Source organism: Ursus americanus, chromosome 14 (assembly GCF_024610735.1).
Source record: "Ursus americanus isolate L20-20 chromosome 14, mUrsAme1.1.p, whole genome shotgun sequence".
NCBI lineage: Eukaryota > Metazoa > Chordata > Mammalia > Carnivora > Ursidae > Ursus > Ursus americanus.
In genome coordinates this window covers 7,981,871-8,003,897 of record NC_142140.1, presented here as the reverse complement: position 1 = coordinate 8,003,897, position 22,027 = coordinate 7,981,871, and the positions used below count along the sequence as shown (strand labels likewise).

Here is a 22,027-nt window from a genome sequence, read left to right as displayed (position 1 = left end):
CAGAACCACAGGGATAAAGAGGCACTCCTTCAACGAGTAGCCCTCATATGTCACAAAAGCAGACTTCGGTGACCACCCTCCCAACCCAGGAGGCCCAGGACAGCCCTCAGGCGAACCCCAGGCATCAAGCCAGACCAGAGAGTCATGGTTTATGTGAGGCCAGCACTGGCCTACGAGTCACTGGGCAAATGGAGAGGGTGAGGGACCGTCTGTGCAGTAAGAACACTGCCCCGAGGCCAGCTCTGGGTTGGGCCAGGATAGGGCAGAACTTGAGGGAGGAGGCAGGAGGGAAATGGAGCGGCCTGGAGCAGTGGTCCCCAGGGCATGGAGCCTGGCTCCCGTGGTACGAGAGAGCATGGATGTTGGAAAAGATGTATACCTCATGCACAAAAAACTGGGGATTTCAAGGCTAAATACATAATGTGTGAATTAACGTGGATTGAAAACAAAATATGAAGTCACTCACAGTGAGGTGGCACAGAGACACAGCCAACAGTTAGGAGATGGATGAACGTGACCACTGTTTGGGGACCCAGGCCACGGGTACTGAGCCGAGGCCAAGAGAAGGCAGGGCATGCTAAGAGACAGCAGTGGCAGGGAGCCTCTCTGCAAGGCAGGGTCCCTGGGCCCACCGGCAGAGGCCTGTATTGGCCGAGGTCACCTGAGAAGCAGGAGGATTTTCACGGAACAAAGGCCTGAGAGAAAATGGGGAAGGAGCTGGGTAAAGCTGGAGGAGGCTTAGGGCCTAGCAGAAGGAGAGAGGGTGGGAAGGTTGGGTGGGAGTGTCTAAGGCAGGCTCACCTGGTGTCTTTAGGGAGATCAGGGCCCTGGGTCTCCCCTTCTTCTCCCCACCACACTCAGTCATGGGGGAGCAGCCCCTGGGAAGCCTGGGCAGATGTGTGGATAGGTTTGAGAGAGTGGTGGGGCTCTCAGTCAGCTGTCTAGAGGTCTAGAACAGTGGACTCAGGGAGAAAGGCTTAGGACATCCCTCCTCTTGGGCTGCATTAGGTGAGCTTTATTTTATCACCTGCCTGGGTTTTAATAGTTTAGTAAGCCCGATTCTAGCTTTATCATGGTGCTATTTTCAGTCTTCTGAATTAAAAATTTTTTTATGGCCAAAGTTCCATATTAATCACTAATCTCCTGATGTTATAAGCCAGAAATATCTGAAACAGGTGGATTGGGCCAGCAACCTTGGGGCAAAGCCAGGTTCCCTTGGAGGCCCGGCGCCCCGTTACTCAGAGGCCATCCCAGCCATGGGGCCACCTGGGTGTTTCCAGATGGTGACAGCTGAAGCTTCTGGCTTCTGGCCGAGGCCTGCTCCTGTGTGGATCGGCCACCACAGCTCATCCGTCTCATCCCTGGCTTGCACCCGCTGTAATGCACCCGACTCTAGACTGCCTTGGTAGGGTGCAGGTTAATCTTTTTCTGGTGCCCCATGAAGGAATGTCACCTCTTTAATCTGGCTTTTACAGGACCCCAAACTACTCTTCAAGCCTTCTCTCTTCTGAATTTTCTTCATTCACTAAGGGATTAAGAGCACGGACTTCAGGGGCACCTGGGTGGCTCAGTGGGTTAAGTGGCCAAGTCTTGATCTCAGCTCAGGTCTTGATCTCAGTGCCGTGAGTTCAAGCCCTGCGTTGGGCTCCACGCCCTGCGTTGGGTGCTCTGCATGGAGCCCACTTAAGGAAAAAAAAAAAAAGAGCATGGACTCCAGAGCCACTGGCTGTGTGCCCTTGGAAAGGTTACTTCACCTCTCTCTGCCTCAGTTTCACCATCTGTAAAGAGGCCATGGTAATGATACCTATCTCCTAGGATTGTCGTTTGGGTTAAGTGACTTAAGAAAGTGACTCATTTAGAGCAGTGCCTTGTTTGACATCAGTGTTTGCTAGCTAAGTGTGCCTGGAGTGCTTTCAGCATGCCCGGGCTCACCTGCTCTCATACCTCCACACAGCCTGTCCCTCTCCCTCAGTGCCCTCTACCCACTTTTTGAAATCCTCTGTGAAACCCTCCTTGGCCTTCCAACCTGCCTTGGTGAACTCTCTGCTGCCTTTGTCCTTGGAGCCTGGTTATTGCCATTGCTGCTGCAATGGAGTTTTCTGGAAGGTGGGCTCCATAGCTCATCACCTCTGTGTCCTTCATTGCTCCTTGTATGGGAGGTGGGCCAGCGTAGGGCTTGGAAGTCACAGGATCTCCATCTGAAGCCTGGCTCTGCCACTTACTGGCAGTGTGGCCCTGGGCCAGTAGCCACCTCCAATGCCTCCATTTCTCTCCCTGTGCAATGGGAATCGTATATAGAACCAACCCATGGGGCCGTCGCAGAGCTTCACTGAGGTAGCTGGTGAGGAGCGTGTAGGCTGGCACCTGGGGGTGTCAGGAAATAGCAGATGTCATTAGTGACAAAAAGTGTTTGTGGAATGAAAGAGAAAGTGGTGTGGGACCTGGTTGAGAACCCCTCCTGTCTTCCTCCTTTTCAGGGCACAGCCAGACCCATGGTCCCTCCTTCCCAGGGCCTGCTCCAGCAAGAGCCAACATCTCGCCTCCTTCCACAGATGCCCCTCATTCCTTAAAAACCAACTTTCCTGTTTCATCTGATTCAAAGGTAAATCTCCCACCCTCACCCCCACCCCTAGCTTATGGCCCTTGCTCAAAAATGCAGTGTACTGGGGCTCCTGCCTGGCTCCGTCATTAGAGCTTGCAGCTCTTGATCTCGGGGTCATGAGTTCGAGCCCTACGTTGGGTCTGTTGGATATAGAGATAAACGAATGAACTTGGAAAAAAAAAAAGTAATGTATTGGGACCAGTGTGGGGGCTTGAGGTTAGGGGGATAGGGAGAAAAGAGACTCGTGAAATTACTCCAAGCTTCTAAGACTAAATGCAGGCTGTCAGTGTGGCTGGGGCCTGGGGGCCTGGGGTTGGGGGGACTGGAGAGGGTGCATTTTGCATGAATACATGTTTTAATGAGCTTTTCCATTCTTTGTGTTTAAATGAGAGCTGAAGGGTACCTGGGTGGCTCAGTCATTAAGTGCGTCTGCCTTCGGCTCAGGGCATGATCCCAGAGTCCTGGGATTGAGCCCCACATCGGGCTCCCTGCTCCACTGGGAGCCTGCTTCTTCCTCTCCCACTCCCTCTGCTTGTGTTCCCTCTCTCGCTGGCTGGCTCTCTCTCTGTCAAATAAATAAATAAAATCTTAAAAAAAAAAAAAAAAGAGAGAGCTGATACATGGCATCTTTCTCCCCCCAAAATATATTGGTTACATTTATACTAAGTCGTTTGCTTACAAGCCACCTCTCTTCTAAGCTTTTGTCCACCTAATACATGTCCGAGTTATCCTTTTTCAATGACTTGGGTCCAGGGCCACATATGACTTTTGGGTCTTAGGCACTTTTGCCTTTGTGGGCCTTTTCTTTCCTTCATTAAAAAAAAAAATCAAAGATTCTATTTTACAATTGGCACAAAGATGAACCTAATCCAAGCTGGATTAAAAATAAAAACATTTTCTGTGATTCTAAAAGTTCATTCTTGTTCTTCTGGTTTTAAAAGAAATCAAAACGTTTTTGTGGGCCTCTAAAAGTGTGCTGGGCAGGGTGCCTGGTGGAAAAGCCAATGCTACATGGGTCTGGTTAATAAGACTGTTCTATAAAGGAGATGGGCACTTAAGCATGGTTTGTTGTGGGTTTTTTTTAAATAATTAATAATTTTCAAAGATAATTTAATAATTGGTAGAATGATCACAGTATAATGTTAAGTAAAAACACCAGAAGTCAAAACTATGTGTATGGCATGATCCCAATTTTAAAAATAAATCCCATGTATCTAATTTACAAGAAATACTTTAAACTTTAATAGCAGTTCAGTGGGTAATGGGATCGTGGATGTTTCTTTTTCCCTCTAATTTTCTAAAACTGTCTGTAAGAGCATAGATAGCTTTAAAAAAAGTTAAACTTCTGTGCACCTATTTTTAAGAAGGCACGTGACTGAAGCAGAGCTGCTTTTCATAGGCTCACACAGAATTGCGTTTGGTTATGTGAACCTCGATCCTAATTCCCAGCGTGTTTACCATGTATAGGACCAGGGGCACCAATTCAGCATTTGACCAGATGTGTGACCTCACCTTAGCTCTCTGACTTCCTTGGTTCTCACTTTTGTAAACTAAGGGAAAAAGGCAGAAAAAAAATCCCAGCCATGTGCCAGGAATATTCACATTTTAGTTAATCTTCAGGATTACCCTCCAGAGTACTCTTGCTAAATCTTCATTTTTGCTGCTGAGGAAATTAAGGCTCAGAGAGGTTAAGTTACTTACCCAAGGTCACAGAGCCAGTTAGAGGCAGAGCTGGGATTTGAGCTGGCCCTAGCCACGTCCTGAAAAGGACTACTTCTCCTCACTGGACAAGATGAACTCCTCCACCCTTCAGCTTTGATCTAAGGTTCCCTGAGGGAGTAGGAAAAATATTTTCCGTGTTAGTTCCATATTGATCTCCAACTCTTCTCTCTCCTTTCCCAGGACTTTAGCACCTCCATTCCACAGCAGGAAACACTTGTGAGCCGGGCTGAAGACAGCCTTTTCTGGAGCGAGGCAGACGTGGTCCAGGCAACTGATAACTTCAACCAAAACCACAAAATCAGTGAGGGGGCCTTTGCTGACATCTACAAAGGGCAAAGGCATGGCACGCCATTCGTCTTCAAGAAGCTCAGAGAGGCGAGCACTTCTTGGTTTCTAGTAAGGAGTGGAAGCTGAATGGGTGAGGCTGGATTTTCATGTTTCATTGTCTTTTCCCACAGGTGGCCTACTCAGGTCCAGGATCAGTTGAAAAGTTCTTCCAGGCGGAGGTACAAATTTGTCATAGGTAAGCCTCCCCTTTGGAAAATACTTTGCTCAATAACGATGACAGCTAACCTATATGTAGTGCTTCCGGTGTGCCAGGCATGTCTGTGCTCCCTATGTAAACATTTTCATTCAATCCTCACAAGAAACTTGTCACGTAGCTCCTGTTACCAGCATTATGTTGCACATGGGCAAATTGAGGCTCAGAAGCGTTAAGTGTCTTGTCCAAGATCACACAGCCAGTAAGTGGCGGAGCTGGAATTTGAACCTAGGTTGGTCTGGCTTCGTACTCCATGCGTTTTCTACGAAGCAACTACATGCATAGATTAGAACTATCAAAGAACTTTTGCTCTTTTGGCCCAGCTCCTTCCTTCCAGGGTAGAAGAAATCTGTTTCTATCCTATTTGTTTGAGATGAACAGAGACTTACTGTTTTTCACTCTAATGGCAAATCCATCTTCAAGCAGTATTGCTCCGGAGCAGAAGTTGGCCAGTGGTGCCCGCGGGTGAGATCTGGCCGTGCTGTGTGTGTGGTCTGATGGCCAAGCATGGGTTCTCCATGGTAATCACAAGAGGAAGAACATTTCATGATACGTGAAAAGTATACGAAATTCAGATTTCGGTGTGCATAATAAAGTTTTATTGGAATACAGCCACACTCACTTACTTCTGTCTTCTCTACGGCTGTTCTCGTGAGAAGTGTACGGTTGAGTGGTCACAGCAGAGACTGTACTGGCCCACAAAGTCTAAAATATTTACTAGCTAGCTCTTTGCAGAGAAATTTTTAAAAAGATTTATTTATTTATTTTGAGAGAGAGAGGAGGGGGAGGGAGAGAGAGTGGAGGAAGAGGGAGAGAGAGTCCCAAGCCGACTCTGCGCTGAGTGAGATCACTACCCGAGCCGAAACCTAGAGTCTGACATTCAACTCACTTCGCCACCCAGGCACCCCGACAGAGAAATTTTGAGCCATAAAGTCCTGAGCAATAAAGACCTTCAAAAGTCATCTTCAAACCTGCTCATTTTACAGATGGGGAAACAGAGGCTGAGAAGGGAAGTGAGCCTGCCTGTGCCAGAGCTGGCGGGGGACTGGGAAAGAGAACGGGAAGGACCTGGGGAGACTTGTTCTGGCTCTGCTGTGACTGACTGATGAATTTAACAAAGGCGTATTGGGCACCTGTCAGGCGTTGGACGCCAGCTGTCATTCAACCTTGGCAAGTCGCTCTCTGGGTTTACTCTGCCAGCATGCAGCCTCGGGCGACAAATGCATGATTATTGTGGAGTATCTTAAGAAATAAAGAAAATCATAAATAAGAAAGTAGAAATCACCTGTTTTCCATAGCACCCATAAGTAACTACTCCTGTGTTAGTATTTTGATATATTTTCTTTAATCTTTTCTCTATTCATACCTGTGCATGAATAAACACATATATTTAATAAAAAATGAAAGTGTAATTCCCCTTTCCATTTTGGCAAAGGGCCTTCCGGGAGTCGGCAGACACCCCCATTCATTGATTGGGCAAATGTGAGTGAGTTGCCAAGGTCTTTTTTGGCTCTAGGAAGAATACAGAGCCCCTGCCTTGGGAATGGTTATGGTCCAGAAGGGATTGAGTGTAAATGGCTCTCCTGAGTGTGAGAAGTGCAGTAGGATGGCCTGGGGGCAGTGGAGGAGGGCAGGAGGGACTGGGCAGGAGGCCATTTCAACAGTCTTGTGGAGCATCCATCAGGGTGTGACTCAAGGCAGAGGAGGGGGGAATGAAGGGGACAGTTGGGAAGCTCTTTATGACGGTGAATGCTGACTAATTAGATGGGGAGGTAAGGAGGTTTCCAGGAGACTGCAGGGAGACTGCACAGGTGCCCTTTGTTGAGGTAGTAACTGGGCACAGAAGCAGGTTTGGGACTTGCTGAGTCTAGGGTGTTCTCCTGGAGCAGCAGGATGCAAGCAGACGTTCAGGTCTAGAGCTTAGGAAGGGGCTGCAATGCGAGATTTGGGGGCATTCCCCATAGAGGTGGGAGATACCTGGAGACATAGCTGATAAAACAAGATGATAAGCTGAGCCGGGGATACTTAGGTTTCAGAGGAAGGCAAAGGAGGAGGGTCTTGGTGAAAAAAGCCAAGAAAGAGCAGTCAGAGGTAGGAAGAGAGTAGGGAGGGAACAGTGACTCAGAACCCAGCAGAAGAGGAGTTCAGGGAAGAACCCAGTCCTGGGAGTCCAATAGACCTGCGTTCTGATCCTTCCTTGCTTGCTGGTCATGACCGTGAGCAAGTTCCTTAACCTCTAAGCCTCTATTTCCAGAAGCCTCTGGGGTGGTTAAGGTGTTATGTGCTGCAGAGCAGTGAGTTAGGGTAAGTTGGAGCTCCTTGACTTCAGGCTTGTTGAGGGCAGGCTGTTTTCATCTCTGTACCCTGGTGCTGGGAAGAGAGCTGGGAAGTCACTGGTGGCCTCACTGGGGTAGAGGGGGCAGAAGAGGAGTGGGAGGTGAGGAAATGGAGCAGTCTTTGTTTATTCTTTCTGTCTGACTCCTCACCTCTGCACTAATACCTGATTTCAGATGCCGCCACCCCAACGTCTTACCTCTGCTGGGCTTCTGCCCCGGAAATCAGTTTTACAGCTTGATCTACCCATACATGGCAAATGGTTCTTTACAGGACAGACTCCAGGCTCAGGTAAGGGGCTGGGTCATGGTCAGAGAACAGGACCAGGTAGCATCCAGATAGGGACTCAAGGTTGAGGGACTTCCAGAAGGGAGAGGGGCCGTCCAGAGAGAAGTTAGGTTGGGATAGATGAGATCGGGCTAAACATCTTCAGGTAAACCTATAAAAAAGTTATTTGACAAGAGGCATTTCAAGAGCAGGACAAAGGTATCCCACAGTACTAATTTTATTTAACATTGTTCTGGGGGTGCTAGTTAATGCAATAGGACAAGAAAAGTAATTCAGAGATACAGAGTATGGAGAAGTGGAAGCAAATTTTTATTTGTTAAAAATGCTATTCTGTTACATATCTATTTGCTTGTGTCTTTATGGGCTATCTCTGGAAAGATACAGAAAACTGGTGCTTTGGGTGCCTCTGAGGAAGTGAGCTAGGTAGCTGGGGCATGGGACAGGAGAGGAACTTTTACTATATACCCTTTAGTACCTTTCACATATTATAGCATGGGAACATCATAATACATACTAAAATTACAATTGTAAAAACAAAAAACCTCCTTCCCATAAAATCCTCAAATAGGGGGAAAGATTTATTCCACAAGGGAATTAGTGCTTCTCTTAACAGAGACCAGACAAAGCAGTTATTCATGGTATAATGATTGTTAGGTTTGTTGAGCTCTTGCTGTGTTCGAGACACCACAATAAAGGCTTTACACATGTCCCGTTTTCCAAAAGAGGAGTCTCTGGCACAGAGAGGCAAAGTGACCTGCCCAAAGGAACACAGCTGACAGGTGTCAGGGCTGGAATTTAAACAGGGTTCATGTGGCTGTAGATTTCAGACTTTTTGAGAAGGAATCTGTCAGCAAGGCTAGTTCTTAGAGGATGTGGGACCTATGACGGGACTTGAAAAATAAGTAGTGATTGAGCCTGGAGTTCCCGTCTTAGAACAAGAGTGGCAGCGCCTGGGGGATGGTGGGGGCTTTAGCTCACCCTACAATCACCCTCAGCCCCTGTGAAGTCTCCCCAAATACACAGAAAATTGGCATAAGGCCAGTGTGCTTGGTGTCCTGACACAAGCTCCTTAGCCCCTCTCCCAGGCGTCCCTTCTAGAGGGAAATTCCAGACCTGCCACTGTATAGTCACGATAAAAACAGCTGCAGGCTATTGAGCACCTACTGTGTGGCAGGCACTGTGAGGGGCATACCGTACACTCATATGCCATATACCCCCTGCCATATCCTTCTCTGAGTCCTTAGAGCAATCCTAGAGAAGCATAGGGATTAACATTTCCATTTTATAACTGAAGAAGAAACCGAGGCTCAGAGACATCGAGTGTCTTTCCTAGAGTCACACAGCTAGTGCGTGTCTGAGCTGGGATTTACAGCTAGATCTTCTGATGTCAGAACTGGTACCCTGCCAGTACACCCTGCTGGTCAAGCCCTGTTGCAGAGGATGTGAAGGCCGGAGGGAGACAGAAGCTCATTGGGACTTTAAAAACGCATAGGTGTGATTGTTTCTCCCCTCCCCCGCCGCCCTGTTCTCTTTTCCGCAGGGAGGCGCAGACCCCCTCCTCTGGCCACAGCGCGCCAGCATCTGCTCTGGGCTGCTTCGTGCTGTGGAGCACCTGCACGGCTTGCAGATCGTCCATGGCAATGTCAAGAGGTGAGGGGGTGGGCTGGACTCTGCTGAGGGCCTGCGCTGCGGGGCGAGCTGCACGCATTCCCGCGCCCCTTCCTCTCCCTTGGTCTCTCCTTTCTTTGGATCGCTCTCCCCACCTCGCCTCCCTTGGGTCTCTTGTTTCTTTCTTTGTTATTCCCTCAGAAATCAGGGTTTCTGCTGTCCCTACACACTGCCCATCTGTCACCATGCTTGTCCTTTTGACCTGGTGCTTTCCCAGCGAACACCCGACACCCCTGATGCCCTTTACTTCAGTGCAGCAGCTGGTCTGGACCTGATCCTTGAGCTTTAGGCCAAGCCCCCTAGAATTTTGAGCTCCTTGCTCAAGGTCTTCCTGGAGACCCACCCCCTGCTTATGTATTTGTTGGTAAAAGCAACTCATGTCAGGGAAGTTTCCTGCAGGGTAGGCATGCAACCCAGCATCTTAGCACCGTTCTTAGCCCAAGAACAAGGGTCCTGTCTGGGGACTGGCAGCATGGGGAGAGATTCCAGAAGATACCAGAAAATCGGGCAAAACGACCTCGAAACCATACAACTCATACTGCCTCAAAGTTCTCTATTTGACAAGTGGAAGCCTTGTCCTCATTTTTCCTCCCTGATTTTTGTCTGATTGCACAATTGTAAGAGCAATAAAGGAAATGAAAGGTTCAGAGGTCATTCTGGCCCTCGTGCCCTGACTCATCGGCTGGCCTCCATTTCTTTAGCCCCCACCACACAGAAGTCTTACCCTAAGGGAGCATATTTCCTCATGTTGCATGCCATCATTTTTAGTGACTTTTTAGTTTTCCATTGAAGGAATTGGCCCATAATTTACTTTACCACTCTTAATAGTGGACATTGAAATTAATGTCTGGTTTTTTTTTTTTTTAAGATTTATTTATTTGGTGGGGGGGAGGGGCAGAGGGAGAGGGAGAGAGAATCCCAAGCAGGCTCCGCACTGAGCTTGGAGCCCAATGCGGGGCTCAATCCCACGACCCTGAGATCATGACCTGAGCCTAAACCAAGAGTGGGATGCTTAACCAATTGCGCCACTCAGGCGCCCCGATGTCTGTTTTTTAAATGACTATTTAGGGTTAGTTTGATGATTTTTACACATGTAACTTAGTTGTTTTCTTGTTTGTTGTTTGTTTTTTCCCTTGGAGTACTTTCTGAGAGTGTTGACTCCCACAGGTTAGATGCCTAGGTCCAAGAATGTTTTTATTCTTCTTCCTATACCCCATGATCTGGGCAGGACTGGTCATAAAGGACTTGAGTCAGGCAGGCCAGAGCTTGGGGTCAGAACAGTTTCAGAAGGGCCCAAGCCTGCAGAGCCCAGAGTCTTGGCAAGCTGAGGTCGATGAGGGTTTGACATCCGTGAGGGCCAGGAAGGCCGCACCTTTTTGGCCACCCCAAATGCCATTCCCGCGGCAGCACAGCTAATCTTATCTCCATCCTCCTTTGCTGGTGGGAGGGGGTTCCCACTCCCTTCCCTCACCAGGACTGGCTCAGAAAACCCAGATGGGGGGTCTAAAGTGACCCTTAACTCGCAGGGGCCAATGCTGCTTATTGTGAAGTTGTTTTCCGAAAGGGTCTCTCTCCACGGCAACCCCTTCTTGTCCAGCTCAAAGCGAGAAAGTTCTCTCTGCTTCCTTTTCCACAGCTCCAACGTTTTGCTAGACCAAAACTTCACCCCCAGGCTGGCTCATCCAATGGCTCACCTGTGTCCAGACAACAAAAGGTCAAAATATACCATGATGAAGACTCACCTTTTCCAGGCCTCAGCTGCGTATCTGCCGGAAGATTTCATCAGGGTGGGGCAGCTGACAAAACGAGTGGACATCTTCAGCTGTGGAATAGTAAGAGCTTCCTTCTCTCTGCTTGGCCTTGGGCCTGCCCTCAGTTGTCCTTCCCACAGCTGCTTTGTAAGCAGAGGATATAATAGAGGCCCCTAGATAGATTCCATCGAAGTACAGTAAGGGTTGGCCAACTATGGCCTGGGGCATATTTTGTACAGCCTATAACTAAGAATAGTTTTTATATTTATAAAAGATATAATAATACTGCTAATAAAAAAAGAATATGTGGGGCGCCTGGGTGGCTCAGTCGGTTAAGCGTCTGACTTTGGCTCAGGTCATGATCTTAGGGTCCTGGGATTGAGGCCCTCGTTGGGCTCCCTGCTTGGCGGGGAACCTGCTTCTCCCTCTCCCTCTGCTTGCCACTCCCCCTGCTTGTGGTCATGTTCTCTCTCTCAAATAAATGAAATCTTAAAAAAAAAAAAAAAAGAATATATGACAGAGACTTGGTTTGTGGCCCACAAAGCCTAAAATATTTACTGTCTGGCCTGTTACAGAAAAAGTTTGCCGGCCCTTGAAATATAGCTACTCGTGAGTGTCCAGCTTCTGTGAGACTCCTTCCTTCTCTGTTTCCCAGCCAGCCATCTACTCCTCTATCCAGTTGTCTGTTCGTTTTTGTCCATCCATCTGTCCAGTCATCCACTGAACTATTCATCCAGTATCCATCCATTCAACAGCCAGCCCTCCGTTCAGGATCCACCTGTGTCCCCGCCCTCCCTGTGTCCTCACCACCACTGTCCTGTGTCCTGTCACCACCGTATGCCAGGCACTTGGAATATCGATGTGGCTAAAACACAGTCCTTCCCCCAGGAGCTCATGATCTGAGTAGAGCAGTCTCCAAAGTAGATTTCTATGGAACAGCCTTGAGGTCTCTGTAGGTTTGATGTGTTTAAAGGATTTTGTGGCCAAACAGGTATGACCAATGCTGGGTTAAGCAGGGTCAAGCAGATTTCTTTACCACAAAATTAATCAGAGACTTTAATATGGTAATGAGCCTTTAATCTAATTTAATTGTGAATTCACCACGGCTGGGAAGATGGTAAGCAGCATTTCCCAAATTCATTTGACTGTGGAACCTCATTTCCTCAGTCTCTCTCTGCACCAGTGTCCCATGGAACCCAGTCCGGGAAATGCTGCCTGTGAAAAGTGACAGTTTCTGGCTGGCCTTTGCCAAGAGCAAACAGCTGCCTCTTGGACCATGCCCTCTCTCTTCCTCTCTAGCCTTGAACTCTGTGCATCCTCTCTCTCTGACCCGTCTCTTGTCCGTCCACCTCTCCCACTAGTGACCTCCCGAGCCACCTTCTGCTCCGATCCTGACCTCCAGATGCCGGATTCTACTTCCTTCTGTCTCCCGTGGGCTCTTCTGGTGTCCTTGCCCCCATCAGCTCCACTGTGAGTGGCTCCGTGAAGCTCAGTGGGGCTAGCCCAGGCTCCTGCTCCTGTAAAAACCAGCAGGACTGAACCCTGTGTGGGTTTGAGTCCCAGCTTAGTTACTTTCAGCTGCGTGACCTCGGGGGCCTCACCTGTCACTCTGGGCCTGTTTTGTCCTCTGTAAAATGGGATAGTGACAGATATGGAGATTAATAAGATAATGTAGTTAGCAGAATACCCTTCACTTACCAAGATGATTATTGTTGTGGTGGCTAGTATTCCTACCTTCACACCCTCCCTCCTGAGTTTTGTTTTCCCCCTGGCTTTTTTTTTGAAAGAGAGAGAGTGTGAGTGCACAGAGGGGAAGAGCAGAGGAGAGGAGAGAGAGAATCTTTTTTTTTTTTTTAAAGATTTTATTTATTTATTTGACAGAGATAGAGACAGCCAGCGAGAGAGGGAACACAAGCAGGGGGAGCGGGAGAGGAAGAAGCAGGCTCCCAGCGGAGGAGCCTGATGCGGGACTCGATCCCAGGACCCTGGGATCACGCCCTGAGCCGAAGGCAGGCGCTTAACCGCTGTGCCACCCAGGTGCCCCAAGAGAGAGAGAATCTTAAGCAGGCTCCAGGCTCAGTGCAGAGCCCAGCCCCAGGCTCGATATCTCGAGTGAGAGATCATGATCTGAGCTGAAACCAAGAATCTGAAGCTTAACTGACACCCAGGCACCCAGGTGCCTGCCTTTTTTTTTTTTTTTTAAGATTTTATTTATTTATTTTAGAGGGAGATAGAGAGAGAGAGAGAGAGAGGGAGCGTGCGTGGGTGGGGGTAGGGCCAGAGGGAGAGAGAGAGAGAATCCCAAGCAGACTCTGTGCTGAGTGCTGAGCCCTGAGCCCCATGCGAGGCTCCATCACATGACCCTGAGACTATGACCTGAGCCGCAATCCAGTGGGACGCTCAACCGACTGAGCCATCCAGGCTCCCCTTACCCTTGACTTTTTAACTCAGCTCTTGACGTAACAATTTTTTAAACTAATTTATTGGTTCCGTGACCACTGGCTCCCTTCACTCTTTCTCAGCTCTGCCACTAACTGACAGTATGATTTTGAACTCTGATTCCGCCTGTTGGGAACACTGCATTTCTCAGTGGGTTTTTTTTTTTTTTTAAAGATTTTATTTATTTATTTGTCAGCGAGAGCGAATGAGAGTGCGTGCACAAGCAGAGGGAGAAGCAGGCTCCCTGCTGAGCAAGGAGTCTGATGCAGGACTCGATCCCATGACCTGAGCTGAAGGCAGATGCTTAACCGACTGAGCCACCCAGGCGTCCTTCAGTGGGGTTTCTTTTTGTTTTTTTGTTCTCCGCCCTCCCCCCCCCAAGCACTAAATGACCTCTCTAGAATGTTCAGCACAGAGCCTGCCTGTGGAAGGGGTAGAGGGAATGTCTGTTTATTCATTTCCCCTCGTTCCTCCCTCCCTTCCTGGCAGGAGCTGGTTGGGAATACCTTTTCAGCTTGCTCCCATCCACTTGCTGCGGGGTGCCCTCTGCTGCCCCCTCCTGGCCACTGCGGGTCTGTAATTAACCCGCAGGCCCTTCCCCTGGGGGTGGAGGATTTCTTGGCAGTCAATGTGACTGTATTCTGACTTGCTTCAAGGGAGGTTGTGGGACAGAGATTTGAAACTAAGGGTGGGGTACTCACTCCCTTATATTCACAACCAGCAGATCACCATTTACCAGGTAAGGATGCAGGCTCTGATTTTAGTCACTTAGTGATTAAGGAAGAGAGAATTTGAACCCAGGCAGGGCTGACTGTAGAGCTCTTAACTACCTTGCTCTGCTGAGAATTTCTGTTCAAAGCAGGTTTCCCCTTTATTAAGACACATCTCATGGTTTGTCAGTGTTGTGGTGTCTCACACTGGTGCAGGGCTGTGCTCCTTCTGTGAGTGGGTGAATTAATGAACAGGCTTTAGAGGTTGCTGAGACTTTCTGTGTAGAATAGACTTACGTACATGGATTCCTCCTTTTCCTGACATTTCTTTTTCTTTTTTTTTCCTTTTTTAAAAGATTTATTTATTTATTTGTCAGAGAGAGAGAGAGAGAAGGGCACAAGCAGGGGGAGCAGCAGGCAGAGGGAGAAGCGGGCTTCCTGCTGACCAGGGAGCCCGATGCAGGACTCGATCCCAGGACCCTGGGATCATGACCTAAGCTGAAGGCAGATGCTTAACCAACTGAGACACCCAGGCGTCCCGCCTGCTTACCATTTCTGATGGGGTTTTAAATGAAATGATTTTTAAAATACAGTGTGTGTGTGTGTGTAGACACATGTATATATAGAAAAATGTGTATGTGTATATACACATTAAATATAAATATATAGTACATATATGTAAATATACATATTTACACATGCACATATTTATATTTTATGTAAATATAGTGTGCATATATAAACATACGTATTATATATTTATATGGATATGCATATACACATAAAACTGATGGTAATATGCACACGTTTGGTTTCCACCCCGCTAACTTGCTACTCCTTCAGACTTTTGAGCAGCTGGGTAATGTGTTTCGTTGGAGGAGGTATTAAGTGATATTCCCATGTCTTGATTTGGGGCAAGTGTCTGTACTGGCAAATGGCAGAGCCGGGCCTGGAGCTCAGCCTCTGTTACTAAGAAGAATCGTTGCTCTTGGTCCGAATCTCCTGCTTGAAATTTGCATGAGTGTGTGAACAGTGCTAACTGCATGTTCTCTCCAGGTGCTGGCTGAGGTCCTCACCGGCATCCCTGCAATGGATAACGACCGAAGTCCAGTTTACCTGGTAAGGGAACCAGTCACTTCTGGCTCACAGCTACCGGGGTGGGGGGGGTGTCAGGAGGGCAGGGACCTCCACTCTACCCATTGCACAGATGGTTATGAGGTCTCAGTCTGCGGTTTGATTTGCAAAGTAACCTTAACCTCTCCCCCCCCTTACCAGCCAGCCAACGTGTACTTTTTCATGATAAGAGAACTTAGAATGTTTCAGGGAAACCGTTTTCTTCCCTCTACACATCTGGCAATCAAATAGGATTTGTCTTCAAACTGGTAAAGTCAGCCCTCTTAAAAAGGGTCCTATAATAAAAGCAATAATTTTCATTTTGTAGGTTCGAAGAACTATCATTCACATATATACACATATAGGGTCATTTAAAAAATTTAACAATGTAGCCAGACTCTGTGTTTGGCACTTTACATATGTTATCTTTCTAAGTCATCACAAAATCCCCCTGAGATTGATAGGGTCATGACGTTCTCCTGCTCTTGAGAAAAGCAGGCTCTGAGGTTCACCCGAGATCTCACCCTTACTAAATGTCAGAGTCGGCCTTCCACATCAGGTTTTCTGGACCGCAGCTCCTGAGTTCTTAACCCTGACACTCTGCTGACTGTTTAATTCTCATGACCAACCGTATGAATTCAGGATTATTATCATCCCCATTTCACAGATGAGAAAACTAAGGCCAAGGTGAAGAGACTTGGGTCTTGCCCCCCAGTGAGATCAGTGGTGGAACTGGGATTTGAACTCATGTCTTCTGCAGAGTTCCAAGTCCTGTGAAGGCTCTACTCCTCTTCATCAGTTTGAGAGGAAGCGCCTTTCCTGACTTGAGGTTGAGGCCATTAGAACAGCTGGCTTTTTTTTTTTTTTTTTTTTTTTTTTTGTGACTGGGTCCCCAAAACATCCCCTGGACCTTGGGGTGGGGAGCTGAAGGCCTTCCTACCCACAGAAAGCCATTCCGCTTTTGGAGACTGGGCCCTAGGTATTACAAAGAGGTGGGTTTCAGCACCTCAGATGTGGTTTGGGGCAGTTTAAGGTGGTTTCTCGTATTCTGACAGTTTTCTTGAGGTGAATTCCCTGACATTCCTCTGGGTCTCCCTGAATGAACGTCGCAGGACAAGGAGTCTTTTGAGATACTTATGTGATATTTTCTGGAAGGTGTTTTTGTTAATGGTTTCTAAAAATGTGGAGGAAGGGGTGCCGGCTGGCTGGCTCAGTCAGTGGAACATACGATTCTTGATCTTGGGGTCATGAGTTCGAGCTCCATGTTGGGCGTAGAGTTTACTTTAAAAAATGTGGAGGATATAATTTTAAAAAAAAAATCTTAATTAAAAAATTAAGATTGAACATGTAATTTAGATTCAAATCAGAGATGAAAACTACTAACACCTAGTGCGGTCCAGGGTAGGAGGAAGCAGGCCCCTCCCCCACCCTGGGGGGAGTGTTTGTGGTCATGGTGTTTTCCGAAGGCCATTGGGTGGTTTCCATCAAAATTTAACATGGATGTACCTTCTGATGAAGTAATTTCACTTGTACAAAGGGACATACACATACAAGGGAGGAAAGACATGGACGTTCACTGTAGCGTTATTTATATTAGTAAACAGCTGCAAACAAGTAAAGTATCTCAGTTGGGAGGTGGTGAAGGAAATTACAGTATAATCATACACCGTGGAAATTCCGCAAAATTATTTATAAATAACTTCATGAACAAGTGTTTATAAATGTTTATAATGAGGATGCAGTGTGTTATGTGATCAACTTTGACATATGTATGTATCTGTGACATCATCACCAAGTCAAGTTCATGACCATGCCTACCACCCCAGAAGCTACCTCTTCTCCTTGGTAATCCTCCCCTCCCACCTCTCCCAGCCCCTGACATCCCCTACCGCCACTGATCTAGTTTCTGTCACTGCACAAGTTTCCACTCTCTGGACTTTCATATAAATGAAATCAGAGAGAGTTGGCTCTTTTGGTGTCTGGATTTTTCCAGTCAGCATGGTTAGTCTGAGATACGTCCCATGCTCTTTGTGTGGGTTGTGGTTCATTTCTTTTTGCTGAGTAATGTTCCATCGCAGGGGTGTGCCACTGTGTGTCCACTCACCTATTGATGGACACTTGGTATGTTTCCAGCTTATGACCGTTACACCTGTAGCTGCTACGTACTTTTCTGTGCGGGTCTCACTGTGGGCATGTGCGTTCATTTCTGTTGAGGTATAATTCATACTTGTGAAGTGTACAGAATGATATAAATTTTGGAAAATGTGGACAGTTATGTAACCAACACTACCATAATCAAGATACGGAGTATTTTCATCCTTCCAGAAAATTCCCTTGGGCAACTTTATAGTCAATCCCTCCTTCCCACTTCCATATCTAATTTCTTTTTTAAAAAAATATTTATTTGTTTATTTATTTGATATATAGAGAGAAATAGAGAGAGGGAGGCAGAGAGAGAGCAAGAGGACAAGCAGGGGGAGCAGCAGGCAGAGGCAGAAGGAGAAGCAGGCTCTCGCCGAGTAGGGAGCCTGACACAGGGCTCCATCCCGGGGTCATGACCTGAGCCAAAGGCAGATGCTTAACCAACTGAGCCACCCAGGCGCCCCTCCTGATCTAATTTCTGTCCATGTGTTCTTTTTTGGGGTATCAGATAGATGGAACATAGAGCGTGTACCTGTTTGTTTCAGGCCTCTTTGACTCAGTGTCATATTTTGAGATTCACCCTTGTTATTATGTGTACTAGTTGGTCATTCTTTTTATTGCTGCTGAGTATTCCATTGTGTGGATGTATGACCATTGGTTTATCCATCAGTTGTTGGACATTTGGGATGCTTCCAGGTTTTGGTCTTTCTGAATAAAGCTAACATAAACGTTCTTATAAAAAAATGAGAAAAATATATATGTTCTGACAGGGAACTATTTCTAAGTCAAAAAAGCAAGTTCAGAACAGTATATAGTTTAATCCTGTCTTTGGTAATAAATATATGGATGAATAAAAAAGTAGTGTCTTATATTTTCTTGTTTATAAGTTGGCGATGATGATAGTATCTAAGAGGGTTTAGTGAAAGTTAAGTAGTGTATCCCTAAAACAGTACCAAACACAGTGACTAGAACATAGTAAGTACTGTATGTGTTAGCTATTCCTATTATTACTGTTATTTCATTTATTTTTTAAAAAAGATTTTATTTATTTGTCAGAGAGAGAGAGAGAGCACACACAAGCAGGGGGAGCAGCAGGCAGAGGGAGAAGCAGGCTCCCCACTTAGCAGGGAGCCTGATAGACTGTATCCCAGGATGCGGGATCATGACCTGAGTCAAAGGCAGATGCTTAGGGGCGCCTGGGTGGCACAGCGGTTAAGCATCTGCCTTCGGCTCAGGGCGTGATCCCGGCGTTATGGGATCGAGCCCCACATCAGGCTCCTCTGCTATGAGCCTGCTTCTTCCTCTCCCACTCCCCCTGCTTGTGTTCCCTCTCTCGCTGGCTGTCTCTATCTCTGTCAAATAAATAAATAAAATCTTAAAAAAAAAAAAAGGCAGATGCTTAACTAACTGAGCCACCCAGGCATCCCTATTACTGTTATTTTTTTTTAAAGATTTTATTTATTTGACAGAGAGAGATACAGCGAGAAAGGGAACACAAGCAGGAGGAGTGGGAGAGGGAGAAGCAGGCTTCCCGCTGAGCAGGGAGCCCGATATGGGGCCCGATGCCAGGATCCCGGGATCATGACCCGAGTCGAAGGCAGACGCTCAAAGACTGAGCCACCCAGGTGCCTCCCATTACTATCATTTTAATACCTCTGAAGCAGTTGCTTGCCACTATAATAATTATTATATATAAGTAAATATATAACCAAAGTGATTATAGCTAAAGACTTCTGTAGCAGAAGGTCTAGGGTAATATAATCCAAACCATTAGCAGGTGTTACCTTTGGAGAGTGAAAATAGGGAGATAATCTGCATACTTGGTTCAGAAAACCCATCCACACAGGGTAGCAATACCACGTACTCTTCTCCCCTTCCCTGGGTTCAGGCATGGCCAGTTGAAAGCCTTTTCTGTTAGGGACAATTTCAAACATGCACAAAGTAAAGAGAAGAGTATAAGGAATTTCCATCCATCCATCCCATCAGTTATCAGCAACATTCTTATTTCTTTTGGAACAGAAAAACGTGTGTGTGTGTGTGTGTGTGTGTGTGTGTGTGTGTATTTTAAAGCATATCCCAGATATTATGTTATTCCACCCATAAAATAGTTTTCTTAATTCCTTAATATCATCTAATGCCCATTCCATGTTTAAATGTCCCAAGTTGTCTCAAAATTTGCTTTTTAAAGTTAGTTTGTTTGAAACTGATACAAAGTCCACGTGTTACCATTAATTATGTTTCTTATAAATATTTAAAAAAGTAAAAAAGGGGTGCCTGGGTGGCAGAGTCGGTTAAGCATCTGACTCTTGGTTTCGGCTCAGGTTGTGATCTTGGGGTGGTGGGGATCAAGCCCATGTTGGGCTCCATGCTCTGCACAGACTCTGCTTGGGACTTTCTCTCTGTCTCCCTCTGCTCCTCCCCCACTACCTCCATTCAATAAATAAATACATCTTTAAAAAAAATGATTATGTTTCTTGAAACTTCTTTTTTTAAGATTTTTTTTTTTTGTAATTTAAGTAATCTCTGCACCCCATGTGGGGCTCGAACTCACGACCTCCAAGACCAAGAGCTGCATGCTCTTCTGATTGAGCCAGCCGGGCCACACTTAAACTCCTCTGTTCTCCACCTGCACCCCTCCCCGTTTTCTTTCCATATATCATTGCATTTTTGCATTAAGTGAGTCATTTGTGCTGTAAGTTTCTCATGTTCTGGATTTTTACGTCCTTGTGGTATTTTTTTTTAAGACTTTTTAAAAAATTCATTTAGAGAGAGAAAGAGAAAGCACACACGCGTGCAAGTGGGGTAAGGGGCAGAAGCAGAAGGAGAGAGAGAATCTCAAGCAGACTCCATGCCAAGGACGGAGCCCAACTAGGGGCTCAATCTCACACCCCTGAGATCACGACCTGAGCCAAAACCAAGAGTCAGACGCTCAACCGACTGAGCCACCCAGGCTCCCCCCACTCCTGTTCTTGTGGTATTCTTAACTTGTTTCTCTATACCTCTTATCCTGAGACTCGGTTAGATTCACGATCAGTGCAGCTTCCTGAGTGGTGCCTGGTGCTTCCCACCGCATCACAACATGAGGCACATAGTGGGTCCTCCTCCTTCCAGTGCTGAGGTTCATCAGTGGGTCCAGGTGGAGTTGCTGACTCCCCCCATCACTAAGTTCCCCCATCACCCTACCCCCGAGTGTTCTTAGCATCTCCTGATGACTCTTGCCAGATGAGATCCACTATTTCACTGGGGGAGTCAAATGGTGAGCCTCTGCTCCTATCATTCTTTCAGGGCAGTTGTTTTGAACAGTTTCTTTCTTTCTTTTTTAAAGATTTTATTTATTTGTTAAACAGAGAGAGAGAGTGAGCACAAGCGGGGGAGCAGCAGGCAGAGGTAGAGGGAGAAGCAGGCTCCCTGCTGAGCAAGGAGCCCAATGCGGGGCTCGATCCCAGGACCCTGGGATCAAGACCTGAGCCAAAGGCAGAAGCTTAACCGGATGAGCCACTCACACGCCCCTTTCAAACAGTTTCTGATTCTGTTTCAGACGGTGGTGACCTCCATATCTGAAAATAACACTCTCCTTGTATTTATTGATTTATCACCTTTAAACACCATGATACCTTTTAAAAAGACAAACATTTAAAAGGCAGAGCTCCCATGAGAGAATTGTGCAAAAGGGTATTCATAAAGGCAACCCTTGCCAGCTGGAGGTTTTTAGTCTCCAGGTATTGAATTCCTTATGGTGTCAGGCATGGAGGTATTACTGGATCCTCAGATGACCCATTTTCTGGATGGGGAAACTGAGGAAGAGTGGGGACTGTCTTGTTTTTGAAGCAAATATCACAGCCCATGCCTGATAATCTCTGATAATCTTTTTTTTCAGAGTTGTAAATGTATTTTTATGAAAATCTGTATAAAGCAATAAAATTAATTTAGTTTTACATTTAAGGAATCGCTTCTGTTAAAAATAATAAAATTACATAAAAAAGAAAAAAAGAAACCTTGCCAAAAAATAAGTTAGTACGTAAAATGCGTGAAAACATTCGTGAGGTACTTACTACATGCCAGACAATGTTCTTGGGGTTGGGGATACAAAGGTGAGCAGGAGGAAGTTTTTGCCCTCCTGGAACTTTCACTCTACTGGGGGAGAGCAAACCATATTCAAGTAAATGAAGATGTGTGTAATTCCAGGCCGGTGATATGTGCTATTAAGAAATGTGAAATAAGGGGGTGCCTGGGTGGCTCAGTTGATTGGGTGTCTGCCTTCAGCTCGTGGTCCCGGGGTCCTGGGATTGAGTCCCGCATTGGACTCCCTGCTTAGTAGGGAGTCTGTTTCTCCCTCTGCCCCAACCCCCTCCCACTCGTGCTCTTTCTTTCTCAAAAATAAATAAATAAAATCTTAAAAAAAAAAAAGAAATGTGAAATAAGGTTAGGGGATAGAGTGGAGGAGCAAGGAGAGGGATCTTTTAGGTCAGGGAAGGCTTCTTGGAGAAGGTGGCATCTGAGCAGAGACCTGACTGAGGTGAGGGACCAGGACATGGTAAGACTTAGAGGAGGAGCATTCTAGGCAGAGGGAACAGCAAGTGAAAAGGCTCTGGGGCAGGATGAGTTTAGGTACATACAAGAACAGAAGAAAGCCAGAGTGACTGAGTACGGTGAGTCAAGGGGGGGAGAGATGAGATGAGAAAGGTCAGCAGGTGCCAGATTGTCACAAAATCTGGGG

At 46.7% G+C, this 22,027-nt stretch overlaps 1 protein-coding gene across 2 annotated transcripts in view; it reads left to right on the top strand.

The window, feature by feature from the left end:
• LOC123799205 (von Hippel-Lindau disease tumor suppressor) overlaps nucleotides 1-22,027 on the top strand; it is a 73,211-nt gene that overhangs the window by 43,876 nt on the left and 7,308 nt on the right. For both annotated transcript variants that reach the window (XM_087866791.1, XM_045808232.2), the window contains 7 exons: nucleotides 2,478-2,602; nucleotides 4,505-4,699; nucleotides 4,783-4,847; nucleotides 7,376-7,490; nucleotides 9,028-9,137; nucleotides 10,792-10,987; nucleotides 15,112-15,174. In XM_087866791.1, the coding sequence (XP_087722917.1) occupies nucleotides 2,478-2,602; nucleotides 4,505-4,699; nucleotides 4,783-4,847; nucleotides 7,376-7,490; nucleotides 9,028-9,137; nucleotides 10,792-10,987; nucleotides 15,112-15,174 (869 nt within the window). The remainder of the gene's footprint in view (nucleotides 1-2,477; nucleotides 2,603-4,504; nucleotides 4,700-4,782; nucleotides 4,848-7,375; nucleotides 7,491-9,027; nucleotides 9,138-10,791; nucleotides 10,988-15,111; nucleotides 15,175-22,027) is intronic.